Genomic DNA, 22948 nt, shown 5'->3' with positions numbered 1-22948 from the left:
AATTTTGCGCTTCCTCCTCGTCTTTTCACTTCCACCTCTTCCATGAACTCCACGCTCACAAAATATGAAGTGTTGTGTGATCCTACAACAGGCCGGCTGCTCACCCACCTCGGAACTCTCCACTGTGAATTCATACCTCCGCGTAGCCTCACCCATTCTTGCATATCAACGCTTATTAAATTCAGTTAATCCTTGTTGACAAAAGCAGTGTGTTTTATCGGCCACTAACATAAGTCATGGCGTCAACACATAACCATTTCTAATGTCAGTGCATCAGCCATGAAGAATATTCTTGCACCAACCAGCAAAACTTGACTCCAGGGGCGATGCTGCGGGATAGTGGCGAGCCTCCAAGCAGAGTTGCACGCTGAACCTCAAGGCTAGCACCATCTGATCGGCAAGTAGCACTTGTTTTCACTGTCAAAGGCTCTTCACTATTCAATTATGCTCATGTCGTCAGCCTTCTCGACCAGCATTTCTTAAAAAAGCAAAATGAACTGCACTCGAAATACTTCTTCAGAACTTGCATACAAAGGATTGAAATGCAGTTCGACAGCATAACTGATTTGAAGCTCCACGAGCAAGACTGCACTCTGGAAGCGAACAAGGAAAAGGTCCTGACCAGATCGTCTGTAGCATCTACGAAGAACAAAGCTGAAAATGTGTGTCGAGCCCATGAAGCAACTGCAATTCAAAGGCAAGCATTTACAGAGGTATAAAGAATAAAATCACTTCGCGGCAAATTGTAAAAGTGGCTGAGTAGATTGACCTGGCTATAAATAATGAGGACGAAACTGTAGTATCGTGCGGCGGATGCGCCGAACAGAGAACACATGGCACGGCGCTGAAGCGCAGGCCGACAAGGAGTACGCAGCAACCGATAGCCATGCAGGAACTCTTTTTTTATATACACAAGCATCACTATAGGATGGATAGATATGGCTGTACCCTTTAGATCAAGCGGAGGCTAGCGCCACCAAGCGGTAACACTTATTGAACCAAAAACTAGATTTTTTTTTCCTTTAAATAGTGCGGTTTAGGATTCATACTTTGCATAATGTTCCAGCCATTTGTGGGGAAATGGACCCAGATCATTGGTAATAATTTCTAGTAATGCCGAAGCACATTTGTCAAAACATCTTGTAATGTTCTGTTTCTCTTCAGGTGTATTTTCATCCAGCGGGAATGTGAAAGCCAGGCTACTGACAAAAATTTTAATGGATGCAACAACTCTATGCGAGCAAAGCGGCCTCTACTTGGATTACATTTGCTGTGATGGTGCACCCTGGAACAGATACATGTGGAACATCCTTGGAATACGCGTCACCTTAAATGACATTCAGTGCAGAGTCGTTCATCCGTGCAACAAAGACAGACAGATTTTTGTACTTTATTTCGGATTTCCCTCACCTGATAAAATGTGTGAGAAACACAATGATGAAGCACGGCTTCAACACCCACAACGGATGGGTAGGCTTGCTCTGATAATTCAGTGAAATTTGTATACGTGATATGTACTGCTCACCGCTAATGTTAATGCTTAACAGTTCCTGATGCAACGTGCAAATTTTACAGGCTCACTGGGAGCATGTGTCAGTCATGTGGAAGCTTGACAACAGTGCCATCATCTTGAAAGTGGCACCAAAGCTGACTCGATCGTATATCTTCCCAAATGGATTCGAGAAAATGCGAGTGGAATTGACATTTCATGTTTTCAGTCCGCAAGTTACTCGATGTATGGATTTCTAAAAAGATCAAATCGAGGCTCGATACGCAAATGTTGGGCCAACAAAACTCGTCATTGGTCTCATGGCGGAATTGATCGAGGTTATGGCGTCCAGGTTCCCAGCAGCAACTTAACGGTAAATGTGAAATATTTGCCCTGTCAATAATTTGGCCAGGCATCAATTTTTCTACGCTTCATCCACTTTGTTTCAGACTTCATAGTCGAAAGAAAGCTGTGCTAGACCCGGCACTCAAGTTCCTTGATTTGTGGGAAGCTCATGCAAAAGGGCTCGCCTTTCTAAGAAAAAGTACCGCGGTGGGATTGCGTGTGACCTTGCAAAGTACGAAGCACCTCCTGAAGTACCTGACTGAGGAAGTTCACTTCAAATACATTATGACTGCTCGCCTAAGCCAAGACTGCCTTGAGCGCTGTTTTGGAATTGTGCGGCAGGCAGGCGGTAGCAATGAGCACCCAACCCCTGCACAGTTTGTTGTCATCATGAGGTATATAAATATCAATTTTCACACGTAATGTCGCCTGTCGTATAAACATGTTATATATCTCACTACATTTGACTGCTGTTGTGGGTAAGTTATGCATTGTTTATTTATAGATGTCTAAGCTTCTGTAGCCTGGTGAAGAGTCCCAAGGGCAGCAACGTGGCTGACGGAGTGGTGGAGTCTCTTTTGTCCGTAGAAGAAATGATGCATGAAACTGTATATGGCGAAGAAGACAACGAAAGACTTCCATCTGATGCTGTAGAAGTGTCGATAGATCATGCATCGTACACTGCTGAGCGAAGTGACTCCCGCCTTGTATAATATGTCCCAGGTTACGTTGCGAGAAAGCGTATACTTAGCAATAATTGTGATGAGTGCAAGAACGCCTGTCTTGTCTCGAGAGAAAATGTGCCAGGAAATCTCCCAGCCCAGGCAAGCAAGCTGTGGGATCTCGGCGGACTTCTGTATCTGTCGAATTCCCTTTATACCCTCATCCTGAACCTTGAAAACAAAATCACTCTTTTCTTGAGCTCAGCACGTCTTCACGCCAAGTCAGCCATAGAGATGTTGAAGGGGATTGGCGAGACACAACAAGTTGGCTGCCCAAAGCATGGTGCTCTCTTGACCAAAAGTGTGGCGCGACTTTATTGCCTCACTTGTGTCCACTTTTTTTTAAAGGCATGAACCAAAAAGAAGACGAAAAGAAAGGGCAGAGAGTTAAGCCACGCGTACTCTAGTGGCAGAGCATGAATACCTTGACATGCATGAAAATAAAGTTATGTTTTTGTTAAAAAAGTGTCTCCTCTATTTCTGCTGCTGGGAACAACTCTCGAGTCACAGGCTTTGTGGCATACGTAAGCTTTAGCGCTCTTATAGCGTTACTTATCTAAGTTAATGAGCAATTGTAGGCTGCTAAAACTTCTACATTCCGGAACCGATAATTGAATGCCAAGTGAGAATATAAGCTGCGACTCGCACAAGATTATGCGTTCGCGGCGGAACAGCAAAACGAGGCTCTTGTACCGACGTTTCTAGAAGCTCGTGGATGAAGGAACTTAACATGCTCTAAGTAATACGAAGCCTTCCAGTAATCGCAACGTCTCGTAACATCCCTGCAGTTCTGCCGTGAGTAACCGAAATATTACCAAATCCACAAAAGTTGGTGTCGGGTCTCGCTCATATGCCTTCTCGAGAATTGTTTTCAGAGGCGAGAAAATAGAGATACTTGAGCCACGTAAGACATTACGTGGCTTAAGCTCCATGTATTGTCGTGCATTGGCTCAACAAAAAAGGTTTTCACCGAAAATAGGCGACCGCCATATAGCGTGAGAGCAGGCCCGTAGCCAGAAATTTTTTCGGGGGGGGGGGGGGGGGCACTTGCTAAAAACTTGGGGAGAATGGGCCCCTAGCCCCTTCCCCCCCCCGGCTTTGGGCCTGCGTCTAACTGCGCGAGAGAGATTTCTGCGGAGATCAGCGCGCGCTCACTCGTACATCGTTTGCGCAAGGGTACCCGCGCCTCTGCGTGCAGCGCTCCAAGCGGCATCGGCGCGCTTTGGGGACCGGTTTCAGCGGCCACTTTTCACACCTCCACATTCTAGCCAGCCTACTGTGGTGCTGCTTTGTTGCTCACACCATGCGGTGAAGCACTGCATCTGTACTCGTACACTTTTCTCAGTAAATTTTTGTTGTCTAAGAGCCTGGAGATGTTCCAATATAGAAATTATGCCCATGATGTGAATAATCCCTCTATAAATGAGATGTCTAATGAACTTCGCTATTTGCTCTAGCGTCACCTCTATCCATGAGCCGTCTCACTCCGCATATATGGCATTCCGATATATGCATCTAAGCATAGTTATTTGCATTTTTTGGGCATAATATTAAAAAATAACATCACACCCAGTTGAAAAGGTTTCCTGCTACTCTATGGTAAGGGCCATTATGTGCTCCGGTGGCCTTCTTGTCTCTGCAGCCGGCGCCAGCATGCCATGCCCCAGTGACATGCGAACCTGACACGTAACTATAGTAGTTATCATATTGTGCACAAAGGTCATCAGTTACACACTTGCAGCAGAGATGATAAGTTGAGTTTGAAATCAAAACAAACCCATGAACGGCTGAAAATGTCTCGGGTGGCTGTCATTCTCGATCCTCGCACTCTAACCTCGTCCTCACTCAATTGAGGTGCGGTTGCAACACAGTTTTCAGTGGCGCATGCTTTTTGCAACACAGGTGCACCCCCATTCGCGTGTGATGACGACATCATAGGAGCGACTAGTGACACTTGATGTGACCCTCTGTCTGATATACCAATGCAAGCAAAACCAAACCAGCTGGAAACTGTCAGAGAAGGCCACCTCGACACTTTAAACGTGCAGCGGACCTTCATAAATATCTTTTGTAGAATAGATTTTCTCTGACTCCTAGGAACAGCTTTCTGTTGAATATCTGGCATAAATTTTTTGCAATTATTACTGCTCAACATAGTCAAATTGCGAATCTGACACTTTAATTCAATATTAGGCTTGCAAACATTCTTTTCATAGCAGAACTTCTGTGTTACTGAAGCATAATCACGAGGGGCACGCACTTCTGTCAAGCTCGCCAGCCTAGTACACAAAGGACTGTCAAAAATCTCTACGTTGCCAAAACGCGCCAATTCAACTTGATTGTGAAAGTTGGGTAGCTGGACTAACTACTAGAAAGTGCTCGGTACACAAGAAACAAATTTACCATAACAAAATTGATGATCCAAACTCACCAGTGATCGATTTTAATAGGCATAGTAACGAAAGAGTTAGGGGGGGGGGGGGGTTGCTACATGCACAAAAATATCTTGTATGCATGCTCCTCTTCAGGGCGCATGCACGCAACTACACGAATCATAAACTGAGCTGTGCACTTCTAAATATTTCAGGGTTTCCATTTCATGAACACACTTCACAACACTCGATAGAATCGCCCAAATGTGAAATGGTCCACTGAACTTTGACCACAACACAACACACAACAGCACTCATACGGCGTTACGCATTACAAATGACAACAATGATGGGCAATAAAACTAACGCTTGCAAGCATTCAAAATTTATGCACACAATTTGCTGCGACGAATGGCACACACAGAACACACCCGACACAAACACTTGTTGCGATAGTTACGAACTTTTCACTTCGGCGCGCAGTGAACTTGTACCCCGATTAAAAAAGGTGGATGATTACATCATGGAAATATTGTAAGTTTCCCACGATTACACTTGAAATATGGACGGTACAACCCAGGAAAGACGCGCACACACACGAAACGAAGACGACATTCACATCTGCAAACAATTTCTACACTGCACTGATTCCTTCGTTTCTGCTGTCGGTCGCACGCCTTGACATTCCAGTGAACACTGGCTGGCTACCGATACCTGTGCAGGAGTCTCACAGTGCCTACGATAAAATCGGCTGCTTTTCCATGTGACTCCAGCAATTGGCCGTGAGATCGAGCAGAGTGGCCGCCTGGCCGCAACTGGCCGAAACGGTGATGTGTGGATTGCTCCATGCATCGTCTGCTAGCCAGGTCGTGCTTCTATGTGCGTTCTCGAAGTGTGGTTTGTCCAGTCGTGTCAGCACGAGTGTAACTGTTTCTACATATGCCTGAAACAGCGTACGAAAGCATTTGGTCTAGCTCCGCTGCTAATACATATTAATAACAACGACAAGTGCAACTTTCCAGAGTGCTGTTTATTGTCGTCGTACCCTCCATTCACCAGAATAATTTCAGAGTGGGTGGCACTTTCTGTTTCAAGCACATCGCAAAATGCCCCCGGCAATCTCCTAAACAAGAGGACTATTAAAAGCCGTGTGAATGCACTGTTTATAGCGACTCGGTTGAAAAAAAAAAAAAAGTGGCTCCAACTACGGCACTGTAGTTGATTAATCTTGCTAGGAGCCTTAGATATGTTCATCTGGCCGTGGTACCACTACATAGACATATTACTATCACATAAACTGTGAGATTTCAGTCTTACACTGTACTCAAAACAGAGTTACCATGCACAACTATGTGCTTAAATTTAAAAATGCTTCCAAGAGCCCAGACATTGAAAATATAATTGAGATGGCATGCCTTATATATATTGTCGTGTAATTTCACTGAAAATTTCAGGAAAGCAAGAGGGGCATTAGGAGGTCTATAAACAGCACCAATTACGCAAGGAGAGCCATGCAGCGTTGATCTGCACCAAATGCTTTGATTATCCGGACATTTGCGTAATGTCACAAGCTCAATAGCTTTTTTTGTACACAACTGCTACTCCACCCCATGGGTTCAACGATCTTTAAGAATTATTTGACAGGAGGGGGGGTATTATTTCGCTGTCGGCTATGTTCTGGCGTAACCAGGTCTGAGTTACAATCACAATATCTCGATAATACGAAAAAAGAAGATGCTCATATAGAGTGGTTTTGTTCACTAGACTGCGAACATTATTTTTTATCAGCTTGAAATCTCGAGTTTAATTGCTACATTGTCAGTCGGACTTGCACGAATTTGTACTTTTCTTGCGTACTTTTGTTCGACATGTCCGCGCATCATTCCACGCATACCACTCGTTATCAATAACAATCTTGTGATTTATCAGTCGTGCCTTCAAGCCTCAGTCTCTCAGCTTTTGTGCTTTCCCATGGCTTTTTCCGCTTCCGTAGTGTTTTCACAAAAGTCATCCGAGACAAAATGCTACTTCCTTTTAATTTACTGCAGTTTTCGAACACCGCGTTTTTTTCTTCGTAGTCAAAAAGCCTCATGATTACTGGGCGTACTTGTCCTTCCTGTTTTCTGCAAAATCCAAGTATGCGTTCGACTTTGAATATGTCAAGTTTAAGCCGTTCTCAAAATACATCAGTTAGCACTTTTTCAATTTGTTCGACAGTTTCATAATCACTTTCCGGAATACCAAACACTATGAGATTGTTTCTACGACTGCAATCTTCGAAATCAGTCATTTTTTCTTGCTGCACCTCAATGGCCTTTACTATAGCTTTCAAAGTTGTCTCAAGGCAAGCAAGTTTTTCTTGTGCTTCTATACAATTTTCAGTGTCTCCTCTACCCCAGACGCCCTCTGATTTAGTTTACTTAGTTCAGAAGAGAATGTTTATTGGTCAACCTTAATTACTTTCATGTCCTCCTTGATTTCTTTCTGTCCTTCCAAAAGTTTTCTAGCATATCCTTTAAGTTGGGACCAGGATTTTGTTCTACATCATTACAGAGCAGCAATAACATTGACAAGCAGGAAATGGCGCGATCAAGACACATTTGGGGCATGGCACAACAACGTTGAATCTATTATTGCTTTTGAAGCATTTACCAAAGCCACTAACCTGGAAATACAGGACCGGGAGTTTAGGTGGCTCCATATTCACCATTCCCACGAAAGTCCTCGATGCCGACAGCCCTTAAGTGGCCTGTGCACTTCGTTTTCATTCTGGGGGCCGAAGTCATCGCCGTTCTATACACATGAGATGGTTCATCATCGATGACGTTTGTAGGAAGCCACACGGGTTGCAAGCGACGATGTTCAGATGCATTGATGGTCCGACTCGTGTCCCGGGCCTCCGTGAATTCACTTGCACAGCACAGCGAAACCTGGAAATACAGGAGCGGGAGTTTAGGTGGCGTCATCTTAACAGATTCGCCGTGCCCTTGCACCTATGTCCTTGCGAAAGCTACGGGCATTGAAGTGAATGAGTGATCATTTCCTTGCGCTAAGACAACATTTTGGGTCAGCAGAGGAGAGAAATGTTATGTGAAACAGAAAGAATAAAAAGCGAAAAAATAAAACACTGAAGAAACGTACAATGCCTTACAAGAAAATTCGAAAGACAGACTGTCATAATTCAATAGATCCTGCTGTCATCAGTTTTGTGGGCTTTTATCTGGCAATTATCTGTCCATAAGTATGTTCATTTATTTTCTTTTTTGAGTGCCAGTGCCTTCGATTGAGATACAGAGGTAACCAACCAACCTGTTGACAAGAAGTCTTAGAAGACGGTCCATTTGGCGCCGAAACCACTGCTGCCAAATGTAGTCGGTGCCGTGGCCTGCGTCCCTATATGGTCCTTCTTGAGTGTCACAAGCAGGCTGTACAGGACGTAAATACTTGAATGCAGTGGGTGCAAGCGCACATGGGCGTTACGCCACAGTGGCCGCTAACGACACAAAAACCAAGAACGAGCAGGGATCCAGGCAAGTGACGGATCAGCATTTTGACAAGAAGAAATAGTCTTGGAGGACATTTTGCATCAGCATCCAATACCAATAGTCCAATAAAATCCAAGATTTTGTATTGATGATGCAACATCTCCGATGTTATCAGACTTTAGGTATCGATGCAACAGTGGTGCACAACATGGCTCAATATGTTACATTTTTCGTCGTGTTAGACTAAGCGACCACCCAAACGAACTTCTCTACACTGGTGTTAGGATCAAGAATGTGCTCACTAAATTTTGTAACATAACTGAACACTATCGACTGCAAAAGGGGGAGCACCCTCCACGTTACACAAAGGTCAATGGAGCCCAGTCCGTACAATGGCACACTCACCGTCATCATGCTTAGCTCCCGATATATGCCAACCTGTATAGTTCTAATCTGTGCCAGTACTGACCTCCCTCCTAGTCATATCGTTGCTCTGTTTGAGCCTGGAGAAACCACTCTGGGCGATCCCGCAGGCCCAGGAAGTTGTCGGCAGATACGGTCTTTCCATGAACTCCCGGGTGGGAGCCCAGCCCAGCCCAGAAATTAACCAAGTTTGCATCTTTCTCTCTCGGTAATTTGGCGTCCAAAAAGCACGATGAGACTCCACAAAGGTGCGCTTTGAAATGTGATCATGTGTTGTTCTTGAAGGTGTACTGCCATGGCACAGTACACGAACCTCTATACCATTTTGCTTCCATTCAAATGCTACTGCTGCGGCCCAGATGGAACGTGCGACCTTCGTGTTAGCGGCTGTCTACCTCGGCCCTTAAGTAGCCATCCATTGTGGCACTCAACTGAAATAAGTGGGCGTATATTTAATATGAGACTGTTCAATGTATGTCTGTGTGTTCCACAATCGTACATATATTTAGCGTCATTTCTTTACGTTGCAGTGCAGTGCAGGCACGGTGGACCCAAAGCTGCCAAGTCGCTAAACGGAACACTTCTCTGCCTGGTGCAGGTTTTTCATGGCTTCAGTGCTTTTGAATGCGCACAGCCACTTTATGCGTCTTGCGACGACACGAGCCAGCTCATCAGCAAAAGCCCCACGTTTTCAACGCTGTCGTCACCCGACGACGCAGTTATACTGGCCTTTTCTCTCAAGCATCATAGCGTGACGTCATCATTTGGCGTCGCTATAAAAGAGCACCGGCACGATTTCGTCTTCTATGGGCACGGTGGACCCAAAGCTGCCATGTCGCTAAACGGAACGCTTCTTTGCTTGGTGCAGATTTTTCTTGGCTTCGGTGCTTTTGAATGCGCACAGCCACTTTATGCATCTTGCGACGACACGAGCCAGGTCATCCACGAACCCCACGTTTTCAAAGCTGTCGTCACCCAACGACGCAGTTCTACAGGCCTTTCCTCTCAAGCATCATAGCGTGACGTCATCATTTGGCGTCGCTATAAAAGAGCACCGGCACGATTTCGTATTCTATGGGCACGGTGGACCCAAAGCTGCCATGTCGCTAAACGGAACGCTTCTTTTCTTGGTGCAGGTTTTTTTCGGCTTCGGTGCTTTTGAATGCGCTTTCGGAAACTGCTAACTCGTCCTTTCATTGTGTGAAAGACTATACACGTGCAATGATGCTTGCATTATCGAGCACCTAGAAACCTGTCTGATAGATTTTGTAGCTACCAATGTTTGTAGATTGTGGGACCAATTTAAAAGCATATGCTTCTACTGTATCTAAAAATTTATACCGTCTAAATGTAAAAACGTGCATAAACATAGGCCCTGGATGACGAGAAGCATCATTAATCTCAAGCGTAAAGTTAAAAGATTAAAGGAAAAGCATGCTGACCCCAAAGTTATAGCTGACACTCTAGATAAGCTTGCACATGCCGTACACACCTCGAAGGAATACTACTTCAATACGTCACTCGCAGCTTTTTCGCAGCTCTCTGTTGTCAGCGGAATTGCCAGATGACTGGAAGTTGGCATGAATTCTTTCTTTATTCAGTACTACAAAATTATCGACCGATCTCCTTAACATCATCATGCTGTAAGCTTATCGAACACATAATAGCTCATAAATTAAATGAATTCTTAGAAAACACTCAGTTTTAACAAATCATCAACATGGGTTTCGAAAAGGATTTTCTACTACAACACAATTTGTTACTATCGTTCATACCTTTGCAGCTTGTCTTGATGCCAACGGCCAAATTGATGTAATATTCTTAGACTACACTAAAGCATTCGACACAGTTCCACACAATAAACTAATTATAAAGCTTCGGTTAGTTGGCATACCAGAATTATTGATCTCCTGGATGTCAGCTTATCTACTCAATCGCGACCAATATGTTCAGGTAGGAGAAAAACTATCGGGCTGCCTTCAGGTGACTTCTGGCGTTCCGCAAGGGGGCGTACTAGGGCCCCTTCTGTTTCTGTTCTACATTAATGACATTGTCGATGTAATTAGCACCCCGGTACAAATTTGTCTATTTTCTGACGATTGTGTTTTGTTTAGAGATGCAACCTGCATTAGTGACCAATGTGACCTTAATACTAACTTAGGCAATGTATCAAAATGGTGCGAACAATAGGGAATGCTTCTTAATGCAAACAAATGTGTGTATCTCGCCATAATGCACAAAAAAGTCCCATTAGACTGCACATACAATTTAGCTCACGCACCTCTACTTAAAGTAGCCTCCTATAAATACTTAGGCTTAACGTTAACAAGTACCTTATCCTCGAATTTGCGCATAAATAACCTCTGCTCTGCCGCTTTCCGTGAATTATGCCTTCTCCGGCATAACAGTGTCGTCTTTCACTTGCGAAACGCACTTCGCTCTGACGAGGGCGTCAACTGCTACAACTTGCTTCGCATGGGCTACATGGCTGAGCAGACGCTGGCCTTTTACCAAATTGCTGCCACGAAAAAAAACTGAAATTGCGGCGATCCTATAAAACGCGAACAGAAGCATATACATCATAACCGCGCGCGACGGGAAACTCTGAAAAACACGTGCAGAACGTGTGCAGCATGCAAGCAAAGCAACATGTCTTCAGGGCAGGTTGAAGGGGACAGCGGAAGAGTCAACACACGAGTAACCAGTTTTCACCCCACATTGACTGACAGCGCCAGGCTCTGCAGCGCATCCCTCGGCGTGGGTCTCCCCTATTACACAGCATATTTTATTCTTGTACTCGAATTCCCCGTGACGTATACATAAGCCTGCCTCACTACACTTCAGCCCGCAATGATCAAGAACACAAGATAAGAGACTATAAATGCAATACATCGGAAAAGGGTGTTTTCTTTTTTACACGCCGTTCTTCAGCAACTCTTGTTTTCCTAAAACTATCAGTCAGTGGAATCGACTTCCTCCCACAATTGTAGAAATTTCTTCAACGAATGCGTTCTTTTCTGCAATAAAAATGATCGACTCTTTCAACCGCTAAGCCCTATGGACTACGTGTGTGCGCCTGGCAGTCGCCATGATCTATACGGTATGTGAATTGTACACCATGTTATGTTTTGGGGTTAATTTGGCCTTGGGCTAGCCGAATGCTACTTTGTTGTTGTTTTTTTCTCTAATACATATGACTTTTTTGACGCAGCTGTGCTCACTGCAGTTGTGTATGTTTTGTGTCTTGCAAATCTACTTACCTTAATTTCTATTTTTGCACAAACTTATGTAAACCTGCAAATTTTCATGTTCTATTCCTGTACCCCCCCCCCCCCCCCACTGTAATGCCTTTATGGGCACTGTGGTTAATAAATAAATAAATAAAATTTCACTATGTTGTAACATTGCCTCGTAACATTTTCATTCTCCCATAGAACATATTTGAGTGATTAATCTTGTGACGGAAAACTTCAGCTTACTTGTTGGTTTTTCCAGCGTGCTGCAAGAGTGACCACTATAAAAAGAGGAGGGGCTCAGCCTCTCCCCCCAACTTTTCCCAGTGGGGAGGGGTCTCGCGCCCTTCTTGACACCCAGCGGATACCACTATGGTCATACGCGTCGTTACGCGCCGATTCCCTAATTCTGATCTCAGGCACGATCGAGAACGACCTCTTCATTTCTCAGCTTCGCTATTAGCTAGAGAACGCACTCCGACTTCTGCAAAGCGCCGTTTATTCCGTTAATTAAAACGGCCAAGGTCGCACACGCAGTCGCAAAATTCACCGCGCACGACGCGCACGACAGAGCCCTAACTAGTAAAGCAAAAGTACAGGGGCACCAAATTTGCCAGCAGTATGGCAATAAACACCCCACAATTTTGCAACTTGTTTATGCAACGTCAAACAGACCATTGCCAGTTGTACTCTTGTCTCGGCATAATAATTTTGACTCGATATGACGGCGGGCTGCCGTTGAAGGCACGCGTGCCAAGGTTTCCTGTCATGTATGTTCCCGTTATCGCCACACCATGCAGCATTAATCGTCGTAAGATCGCGTACACAACCTTCGCATTGCAATGTTATTAGAGCAACCCAGGAATTCCCTACCAGCGTCCTGCGAAATGCTCCCTTCTAAAACGTGCGCTTCCACGATGCCATGGAACTCTCGCTTTTAAGGTCCGTCACTGCGCTTGAAATGATTTAAATGCGGGGTCATCACGTACTCGCCTTATTAAGTTGTAGGAAACTCGGAAAACCTTGGAGTCCCGGCCATGGTGCTGGCGCGGGTGGTTCAATGACGGATGGATGTATTCGACCACGGAGGAAGGTGTATTCGACTGTGCCCTTGAGATTGGGCCAAGGGAGCGACATACCCCATAGAGCCAAAGGGGACCAAAATTATCCCGATAATGTTTTACTTTTAAATATTTGTTTAAAAAACAGCAACTCAAAATATTGTTTGTAATCTTCATTGCTGAGCGTAAAAGGAAATAATTTTCAAGAGCACAAAAGCGGTTTTGATAAGGCGGCTGGCATTATGCATAGCAGACGACACCATCGTCGTCTGCTTCTTCGCCATGGCTGTTCCCACTTACTGCAGCAGCCCCCTTTCTTAATTTCTCCAATTTTTATATAGTACATTGCAGTAAACTACTCACTACAAGCTCATAAGTATCGTGCATACCTACTTTAGTAAGTTATGATGCCACGTACAGGCCGAGCGAAATGACAACGCTGAGTACACAAGTTTACATCAATAAACCGTTTTATTGCGAGTCAATCGATCTATGTTTACATGAACTAAAAGCCGCGTAAGTAACATTTTAGCATGCACAGCAGTGAACAATATGCATGCATCAGCGTTCATGCGCAAAGAAGGTACGTACTACGCATAGCCCCAAGGAGATGACCGGAGCACAGAAGCTGCCCAGCGTTGGCTGATGTATGTATCGCACTCCACGAAAGCTTCGCTGCAGTTGGTTAACGTACTCCGCTAACGTTCCTACACTTGTGTAGGTACACCTCGTTGGCAGTATTCGGTAAAGTTTCTGTACCCTTCGCCAGCAGCGGCGTGACTGTTTGTTTTCTGGTCCGCGCGGCTACCTAAAGTTCGTCACTTTCCAATTTTCTATGCGTTCACACTATGCATGCTCCTGAATGGCTAAAATAATTGAGAAACGGTTTTTTTATGCCTACCTTGTTGAAGTGTTACAAATAAAAATTGTCAAAGTATTTGTTTGGGTTACGCCGGCAGTGCGCTGTCATCGTTTTGATGGTGGCGATGCCTCATGGCGCCAAATCTCGCATGTCATGACACCGTAACCCCCGACATGCGACTGGCCTGATCGGGCGGAGACTCACGTCACTTAGCCTGCGCGAAGCCCTGCCATCTGGGGAGAGGTGCGGCAAGACACCTCAGACTGTTTTGAGACTTTACTGCAGGGACCGCTAAATAAAGATGTATACTTTCGAACACACCTTTCAGATGGCGCGCACAAACATAAAAAGTTGCTCTATCTATCCAGTGATTCTTATACTTTGTGGGCTCTAGGCAGAGAGCTTGACAGTACAATAAAAACAATCTGTTTTAGACACGTATTGCTAATTTTGTACATTTTATCAAAATTTTCAATATAAAGGTAGGTGCGTGGCTCCTTTTTCATTTTTTGCTTTATAAGCCTAATTTTGTAAGATCAGTTTTTATGCTGCAAACAACGTACGACTTGAAGAATTGCTTGGGCTGAATGCACGGCTCTACTTTATTGGGGTATACCACAACACGCAATTCAACCCACTGGGGTATACGTGCTACCCGCTTGCAAAGCCTCTCGAGGTGAGCAGTGGGAGTTTTCGGGAGGCGGTTTGTGCGCCCCTCTCCATCATCACCCGCGCCTTGGTGGTTGAAAACAGCTTGCTGTCAGCGCCGAGGTAGCGGGGAGCATTGCACACCACCACTGCTGCGGTTCCGCAGCGAAGGTCTACCGCTGCGTCTGCGCAGCGCAGCGTGAGATCTTTTCCTCTTCTTATTTCTCTCTACTACTATTACTGCTTCGAAATCTATTCCTGCGTGTGCGCAGCGCAGCAATAGATTTTTCTCTCTTGTTGCTTTTAACCCTTCTTAGCTTTACTTACGCTCTCTTACACTTCTACTTCTTTAAATTCTATTACTGCGATTGCGCAGCGCAGTAATAGAATTTAGAGTAGTAGGAGTCTTATTTCTTTTCCTCTCTTCTTTGACTTCTACTTCTTTAAATTCTATTACTGCGATTGCGCAGCGCAGTAATAAAATTTAGAGTAGGAGTTCAATTCCTCTGACTTCATTTCCTCTCTTCTTTGACTTCTACTTCTTTAAATTCTATTACTGCGATTGCGCAGCGCAGTAATAGAATTTAGAGTAGTAGGAGTTTCATTTCTTTTCCTCTTCATTTCTTTTCCTCTCTACCTTTCTTCTTTGACTTCTACTTCTTTGAATTCTAATTCCTCCTCCTCTTACTTCTTTGACTTCTACTTCTTTGAATTCTAATTCCTCCTCCTCTTACTTCTTTGACTTCTACTTCTTTGAATTCTAATTCCTCCTCCTCTTACTTCTTTGACTTCTACTTCTTTGAATTCTAATTCCTCCTGCTCTTACTTCTTTTCCTCTCTTCTTTGACTTCTACTTCTTTAAATTCTATTACTGCGATTGCGCAGCGCAGTAATAGAATTTAGAGTAGTAGGAGTTTCATTTCTTTTCCTCTCTACCTTTCTTCTTTGACTTCTACTTCTTTGAATTCTAATTCCTCCTCCTCTTACTTCTTTGACTTCTACTTCTTTGAATTCTAATTCCTCCTCCTCTTACTTCTTTGACTTCTACTTCTTTGAATTCTAATTCCTCCTCCTCTTACTTCTTTGACTTCTACTTCTTTGAATTCTAATTCCTCCTGCTCTTACTTCTTTTCCTCTCTTCTTTGACTTCTACTTCTTTAAATTCTATTACTGCGATTGCGCAGCGCAGTAATAGAATTTAGAGTAGTAGGAGTTTCATTTCTTTTCCTCTCTACCTTTCTTCTTTGACTTCTACTTCTTTGAATTCTAATTCCTCCTCCTCTTACTTCTTTGACTTCTACTTCTTTGAATTCTAATTCCTCCTCCTCTTACTTCTTTGACTTCTACTTCTTTGAATTCTAATTCCTCCTCCTCTTACTTCTTTTCCTCTCTTCTTTGACTTCTACTACTCTAAATTCTATTACTGCGATTGCGCAGCGCAGTAATAAAATTTAGAGTAGGAGTTCAATTCCTCTGACTTCATTTCCTCTCTTCTTTGACTTCTACTTCTTTAAATTCTATTACTGCGATTGCGCAGCGCAGTAATAGAATTTAGAGTAGTAGGAGTTTCATTTCTTTTCCTCTCTACCTTTCTTCTTTGACTTCTACTTCTTTGAATTCTAATTCCTCCTCCTCTTACTTCTTTTCCTCTCTTCTTTGACTTCTACTTCTTTAAATTCTATTACTGCGATTGCGCAGCGCAGTAATAGAATTTAGAGTAGTAGGAGTTTCATTTCTTTTCCTCTCTACCTTTCTTCTTTGACTTCTACTTCTTTGAATTCTAATTCCTCCTCCTCTTACTTCTTTGACTTCTACTTCTTTGAATTCTAATTCCTCCTCCTCTTACTTCTTTTCCTCTCTTCTTTGACTTCTACTTCTTTAAAATCTATTACTGCGTTTGCGCAGCACCGTAATAGAATTTAAAGTAGTCAGTAACAAAGTAAAGCTTTCCTCATTTCTCTTACGCATCTTCTCTCCACCATCTCGTCTTCCCCCTTTTTCCTTTCTCCTCCTTGGCCTCCTTTTATTTACTTTTCTTTCTCTTACTGTTCTGTTACACGCAAACTAACTATGCTTTTATTTCTTACTACTTTTTTCACCCCTTTTTCACCTCCGGTCCGGCAGACTTTGTTTCTCTCTGAAACAGTCCCCTTTTTTACTTCTTTTTGTCATCTTTCTGTTTATTTTTTCATTCCTTCTTTGTTCTCATGTTATTTCTTTTGTCATTCGTTGTTTTGTTTTCATTCTATTGTATTTTTCTTTTCTCGATAAATTGTTACCTTTTTTTTAATTTTTCAATTTTTTTACTTCTCTCACCATTTCTTTCTTTTGCTCTTTTCTTTAGATTTTTATTCATTTCGACTTCTTTTGCTTGTTTTTTTTTCGTTCCTTCTTCCTTTTATCTATTCCTTAGTTTGTTATTTAGCTTCCTAATTGTTTTCTTTGTTTTGCTTTTAGTTATTATTGCTTCTTTGTACTGATTGCTTCCTTTTTATTTCTTCTAATTTTGTTTTTTTCTTTTAATTTTGTTTTTTTTTTCTTTCACCGCTGTTTTTTATTTTCTTGTTTGCTCCATTACTGTTTGCTCTCTTTCACTTAGCTTTTTCGCTTTTTTATTTTTTGTTCTGGTTTCCTGTAAACCTTCGTTTTGTAATCTTTTCATGTTCTGTTCTTCCCATATTCATCAATTCCTTCTTTCCCTTTCCCAATTGTTCCTTCTTTCCCTATTCGAATATTTTCGTTTCCTTTGTTCTTTTTCTTGTTTTCTTAATTTTGTTTCTTACTGCTCCTTTTTTCCTTTCAGTTTGGTTTCCTCACTACTACCACCCCATTTTCATTTTAGTTTTCTCTTCATCTTTCTTCTGTTCGTCCTTTCTTCTTTTCTCGTTTTGTCTTTTTCATTTCTTATTTTATATTTTTTTAATTTTTCACTACTATTGTTCTTTTCACAGTTTTCTCCTTTTTACTATGATTTCGGATGCATTACTTTTCCTATCTCCTCTTTCCTTCCATTTCTGGGTGTCCTCATTCCTTTTCCCTATTTCTCATTCCGTTCCCTATCCTTTTTAATCCCTCCTTCCCTCGTGAGCCACTGTTGAGTTGGCGAACGATGCAGACAGTTACCTTACTTTCGTCTTTACTTTTCTCCTTCGAAAATCCACAAGCGGCCCCTCTCGACTTCCTGAAGAGCACCGCAAAGGCTGTGTTCCAATTCTTCGACAGCACGTAGACTGCTTAGAAGACAGCACCGAGCCCGCACGGTCCGAGAATTAAAATGCGCCACCTCGCGTCGATAAGGAAAAGGTAAAATCGACAAACTCCACACTTGTATTTTCTGTATTATAATTGTATTTTCTGCATTGAAATAAAAAATTAAACATTACTCACAATGAGCAATTTTTATGTTTGTTTTTTTTTGTGCAAACGATCAGTCCAACGAGAATTGTTCTATCTGATCTAGTCGCTGACCCACCATCTTGTTTAGACAGCAAAATAGCCTGCATCATATTTGTCTACGATGCGACCTTCTTGCAACTGCATTGTTACCGGCAACAATAAGCATTCCAACGGGACTTAAGATGGTCACCATTCATTCATCTCTTTATTTAGGCGTGTACAGTTAGTACTTAAACACACCCAATATTGTTATGCAAGTTTCCATCACAAACTAGACAAATAAGTCCGACTCGTCCAATAACTCTTTCCTAGCCTCCAAGAACTCCTATACTACTATCTCGTTTATAGATGAATTGGAGAGAAAAGTCCCACCCATAACTGTCTCCTTTTCCCATCAGCACAACAGCTGCGGTGCCCACAGCCATGAAACAGCTTTACTGAACATTTCCTTTCAATATCACAACCCCCCCCCCCCCCCACTCTACCCTATCATCGGATGACTGTGCTCCTCCAGCAGTTTCAAACACGCCAGCTCTGAAAAGAACACTTCCAGCTTAGTGCTCCTGCTCATACATGATTTCAGCATAATGCTGAAGTCATGTATGAGCGTGATGTGCTTTTTACACTACCTATTATTTCCTCCCACGTTCAGCTTGCACACACGTGAGACCACAATACAGTTAACAACAATACACGATATGTTATCCAATGTGCAATATACCTACCACACAATCTGAAGTGATTCTTAAAAGAGAAAAGAAGAGAAAAGTGAGCCCCACTATTGTGTGCTTCAGTGAGCGACACCGCCACACCAGCTCACGAGGGATGGGGGTGAGGGATGGGGGGAGGAGAGCTAAAAAGGATAGGAGTAAAGATGTAAGAAATCCGAAGAAGGAGAAGAGAGGAAGAGACGTGAAGTGTGAGCCAGAGCGAGCGACGACAAAATGAGGGGATGGAAGAGATAGGAAAGATGGGAGCACGGTGACTTGAGTCCGATGACGGGGCGCACCTGCGAGAGCTCCTTTCGGCGTCGGTGGATGGCGTACAGCAAGTCCAGTAAGTCAGAGCTGCACGTCGGAGGTGGAAGGTCGTCGGCGGCAGGAGGTGACGTAGGACGAGCCCAGTCGGCCAGAGCTACGCTGACGCCGGAGATCGCAAGCGGAGTGGTTCTTAAGAGAAAGGAAGAGAAAAGTGAGCCCCGTTATTGTCTGCTTCAGTGAGCGACACCGCCACAGAGCTCACAAAGGGATGCGGGTAAGGAGGGATAAAAGGGTAGAAGTAAAGGTATAGGAAAGAGGAAGAAGAAGCAACAACAAACTGAGGGGATAGAAGAGACAGGAAAGATGGAAGAACGGTCACTGGAGTCCGAGGACGGGGTGCACTTGCGAGAGATGTTGACGGCGTCTGTAGATGGCGTAGAGCAGGTCCAGTAGGTCAGAGCTGCGCTGTCACCGAAGACAGCCGGCGACAGGAGGTGACGTAGGGCCAGCCCAGTCGGCCAGAGCTACGATGACGCCGAAGGTCGCGAGCGCGCGGAGCGCGCGGGCGCACAACCGGCCGGCACGAAATCCAGGGAGCGTCCGGAGATCGCAAGCGCGCAGAGTGGTGGGTGGTAGTGGTTACAATGAAGAGGAAAAAGGCACCTAATTTCTGTCTGCCTTCAGGCGACACGGCGCAGTGCCTTATAGGGGTGGGGGGAAGGAGGGATAAAAAGAATAGAAGGAAAGTAGAAGCAGAAGAAGACAGCCAACGAGAGGAAAAAGAAGGAGATAGGAAAGTGGGGATCCGGTCGAAGCAGTCCAAGGGCGGGGTGCCACAATGCGAGAGCTACACGGCATCAGGAGACCGCGGAGGGCGAACCAGTCGGCGGGAGCTACGCTGAAGTCGGAGATCGCGAGGGCACAACCGTCCAGCTTGAAATCCTGCGAGCGAATCGCAGAGTGCCCGACCGGTCGGCCTGAAATCCAGCAAGTGAGTCCACCACACAATTTGATTGGCTATGAAAGAGGAAAAGGAAGAGAAAAGCGCTGTCCCGTTACTGCCTCTCTGAATGAGGGCACCTCCACAGGAAAGCGCAGGGAAGGGGGAATGGGAATGAAAGAGTCAGAAGAGAAGAGGTAAGAATAGAGTGGTGAAATGCATTCGATCACTGGCCCCGCGCACGCGCGCAAGAAACAACGCAGCACACGCAACCGAGTGAAAGACCGCCGAGAAGCCGGAGACGATGAATGCGCCCGAGTAGTGAAAAAAAAAAAAAAAAAGAAAGTCACTCACACGCACACACCACCGAACAGGCAGGAAGAAGTTTTGGGCGCTCCGCAATCACGAGGGAAGGGGAGAGAGTGTCCGCTCCGACGAGAGAGGCTCCGTAGGAGAGAAGAAGGCCGTCAGGCAGGTGGGAGTGGCTAAGTAAACAGTCACGTGGGACTCCGAGGGGGCGTGGCGCGCGGCACAGAAAACAACAACACGTGGGATTGTAACGGGCCTCTTTAGAGGCGCGTGAAAAGGTTCGCGTCGCCAAAAAAGTCTAGGAGCGCATAGAACGCCCGGCGAAGTGTTGCAACATTCGCCGAGGGGAACAGCAAGTGTTCTGCACTCACGTGTGGCAGGCCGAGTTTCCCGTAGCTGTTGCAGAGCCGGCGACGAATGTCCGCGTATCCCGGGCACTGGCACAGGATGTGTTCAACGGTCTCGTCTGCCGGACACTGCACACACGAAGGGCTGCCACTGCCACGCTGTTTGGAGAGCAGTTGAGCTGTTCGGCCGCATCCAGCACGAAGGCGCAGCAGGAAAGCACGAGCACGCCGCCCGATTCCCGTTGACGGGAGGCGTGCGACAGGCTTGCCGGCTGCTGTGCGGGGGTCTGGGTGAAGAGCTCGGACGTGGCGTGCGATTATGAGTCGCGCCACATCGTAGTCCCGAACGAAGTTCGTTGTGGGAGTGGAGGGGTCGTGGGCGTCCCTTGCGAGCTCGTCGGCTGCCTCGTTGCCGCGCACTCCGACGTGTGAGGGCACCCACTGAAACGACACATCGCACCCACTGCGGATGATCACGGTGAACTTGCGCGTGATGCGCTGCGCGATCGAAGAGCCATTTTCGCCCCTCGCAAGGGTGAGGAGGGCCGCCCGAGAGTCGCAGAAGATGACGGCCGAAGACGGGAGGAGCTCGGCCACACAATCTCTCACCTTTCCTTGTATGCTGCCAAGCGAGTTCGTGCTTCCTGAGCATAGTCGTGTCTCCAAGAATGCAGTGACCAGGGTAGAACGCTGCGCTCGGCTTCTTCCTTCGCGCGATAAGGTAACTAGGCGACGTTCGCTTGACGGGCCCGTTTTAGCAGCTTGGCTTGCAGGAAGGAGAGGAAGAACTCGCAGATGCGGCGATTGATTCGTGCATGCAGACCCAGGAGAAAGACGACGACGCGAACGAAATGCGGTGAACGTGACAAGTACCCAGCGCGATCAAGCTACTACTACACGAGGTGCTGCTCACCTGAGCGATGACGCAATGATATTGCAAAGAGGGACGGACGGGTATGGCGAACCGCTGGGATCACACTGCCGAAGCATCAAGTGGGTAGCCCTGAAGAGGGCTGTTGTGTTCTCGTTGGCTGGCTGCAGGCGACGCCGCTGGCTTCTTAGCCTCCGAATCCGTACAGGGTGCGGCCCTGACGCTTGAGGGCGTACACGACGTCCATGGCTGTCACGGTCTTCCTTTTGGCGTGCTCGGTGTAAGTGACGGCATCGCGGATCACGTTCTCGAGGAACACCTTGAGAACGCCGCGAGTTTCCTCGTAGATGAGGCCAGAGATGCGCTTGACACCGCCACGGCGCGCCAGACGACGGATGGCCGGCTTGGTTATGCCCTGGATGTTGTCACGCAACACCTTTCGATGACGCTTGGCGCCACCCTTCCCCAGCCCTTTGCCACCTTTGCCACGGCCAGACATGACGGCTTCCGAAGTTTCTGCTTCTGCTTCGAAACGCGCCCGGAAAGCGAATGCTCGACACGATCGAGTCGCGGTGTCGGCGCCGGCCCGCGAGACTGAGGAGGAAGGCGAACGGCGCACGCCGGTTGGTCGGCGGCCAGCTCGTCTCTCTCTCCCTCTTTTCTTCGCGAGGAGCGCGTTGGCCGCGCAGGTTGCTGCACTGACTATTTTTCTGCACTACAAGATTGAATATACACGGCAAACATGCTTTCGTTTGTTTGTTTGTTTTTAATTCTTTTCTCGTTACTGTTGCTAAGTTTCTTGCCCATTCATTCACGCACCCTTCACTGCTGCAAAATGGCGTATCAGTCGTATCAGCTGCCCCAGCGGCAAGGAGACATCAAACCGAGTAAGCGACAATTCATGTACGCGTACGTACAAGCCCAGCGGATACAACGCGTTCGCTAAAAAACGTTTCATCGTGTCCACTGAACATGACACACGCAATATTTGTCAAAACTCACAGCTGCAACAGCTCACCTGTGTGCCGCACGTAAATAAACTGCACACTTAACACTTTGCGACTACTCGTCCCCGGCGTGTGCCCCCCCCCCTCTTTTTTTTTTTTCTTTTCTATGTTCTCGCTTTCTCTCTAATCACATCAATGCCTCATTTGCACGCACGAAACCCGTTTCACGGCGTCACTTTGACGCCATCCTTGTCGCCAAACCAAGGGACTAACACACGCGGTCCGGGCACGGCCTCATGGCCGGAAATTTCTAAACAAAGCGTGCTCGCGTTGTTGTGGACGCCGGCACGTGAAATTCGGCAAAGTAACAGCACCTTTGGCTGGCTACGCGTGTCTCAAATTTTACTGTGGCAGCTCCACTACATATCGCGATACGGCAGTTTCACCGAAGCCACGCAACGCGACCGCGCTCATTTCAGCATTCACGGGGACGGCAGAGAGTGAGAGCGCACCTCCTC

At 45.6% G+C, this 22948-nt stretch overlaps 1 protein-coding gene across 1 annotated transcript in view; it reads right to left on the bottom strand.

Moving 5' to 3' along the window:
• Window positions 1-22134, bottom strand: part of LOC119186288 (histone H4) — a 62281-nt gene extending 40147 nt beyond the window's left edge. The window contains exon 1 of the mRNA XM_075865801.1: window positions 19046-22134. Within this exon, the coding sequence (XP_075721916.1) occupies window positions 21671-21982 (312 nt within the window). The 5' untranslated portion in view covers window positions 21983-22134 and the 3' untranslated portion in view covers window positions 19046-21670. The remainder of the gene's footprint in view (window positions 1-19045) is intronic.
• Between the last annotated feature and the right edge of the window lie 814 nt (window positions 22135-22948).

This window comes from Rhipicephalus microplus, chromosome 6 (assembly GCF_043290135.1).
Source record: "Rhipicephalus microplus isolate Deutch F79 chromosome 6, USDA_Rmic, whole genome shotgun sequence".
Classification (NCBI taxonomy): domain Eukaryota; kingdom Metazoa; phylum Arthropoda; class Arachnida; order Ixodida; family Ixodidae; genus Rhipicephalus; species Rhipicephalus microplus.
Note: the sequence above shows the minus strand (reverse complement) of the source record. Positions and strands in the feature narration are given on the sequence as shown.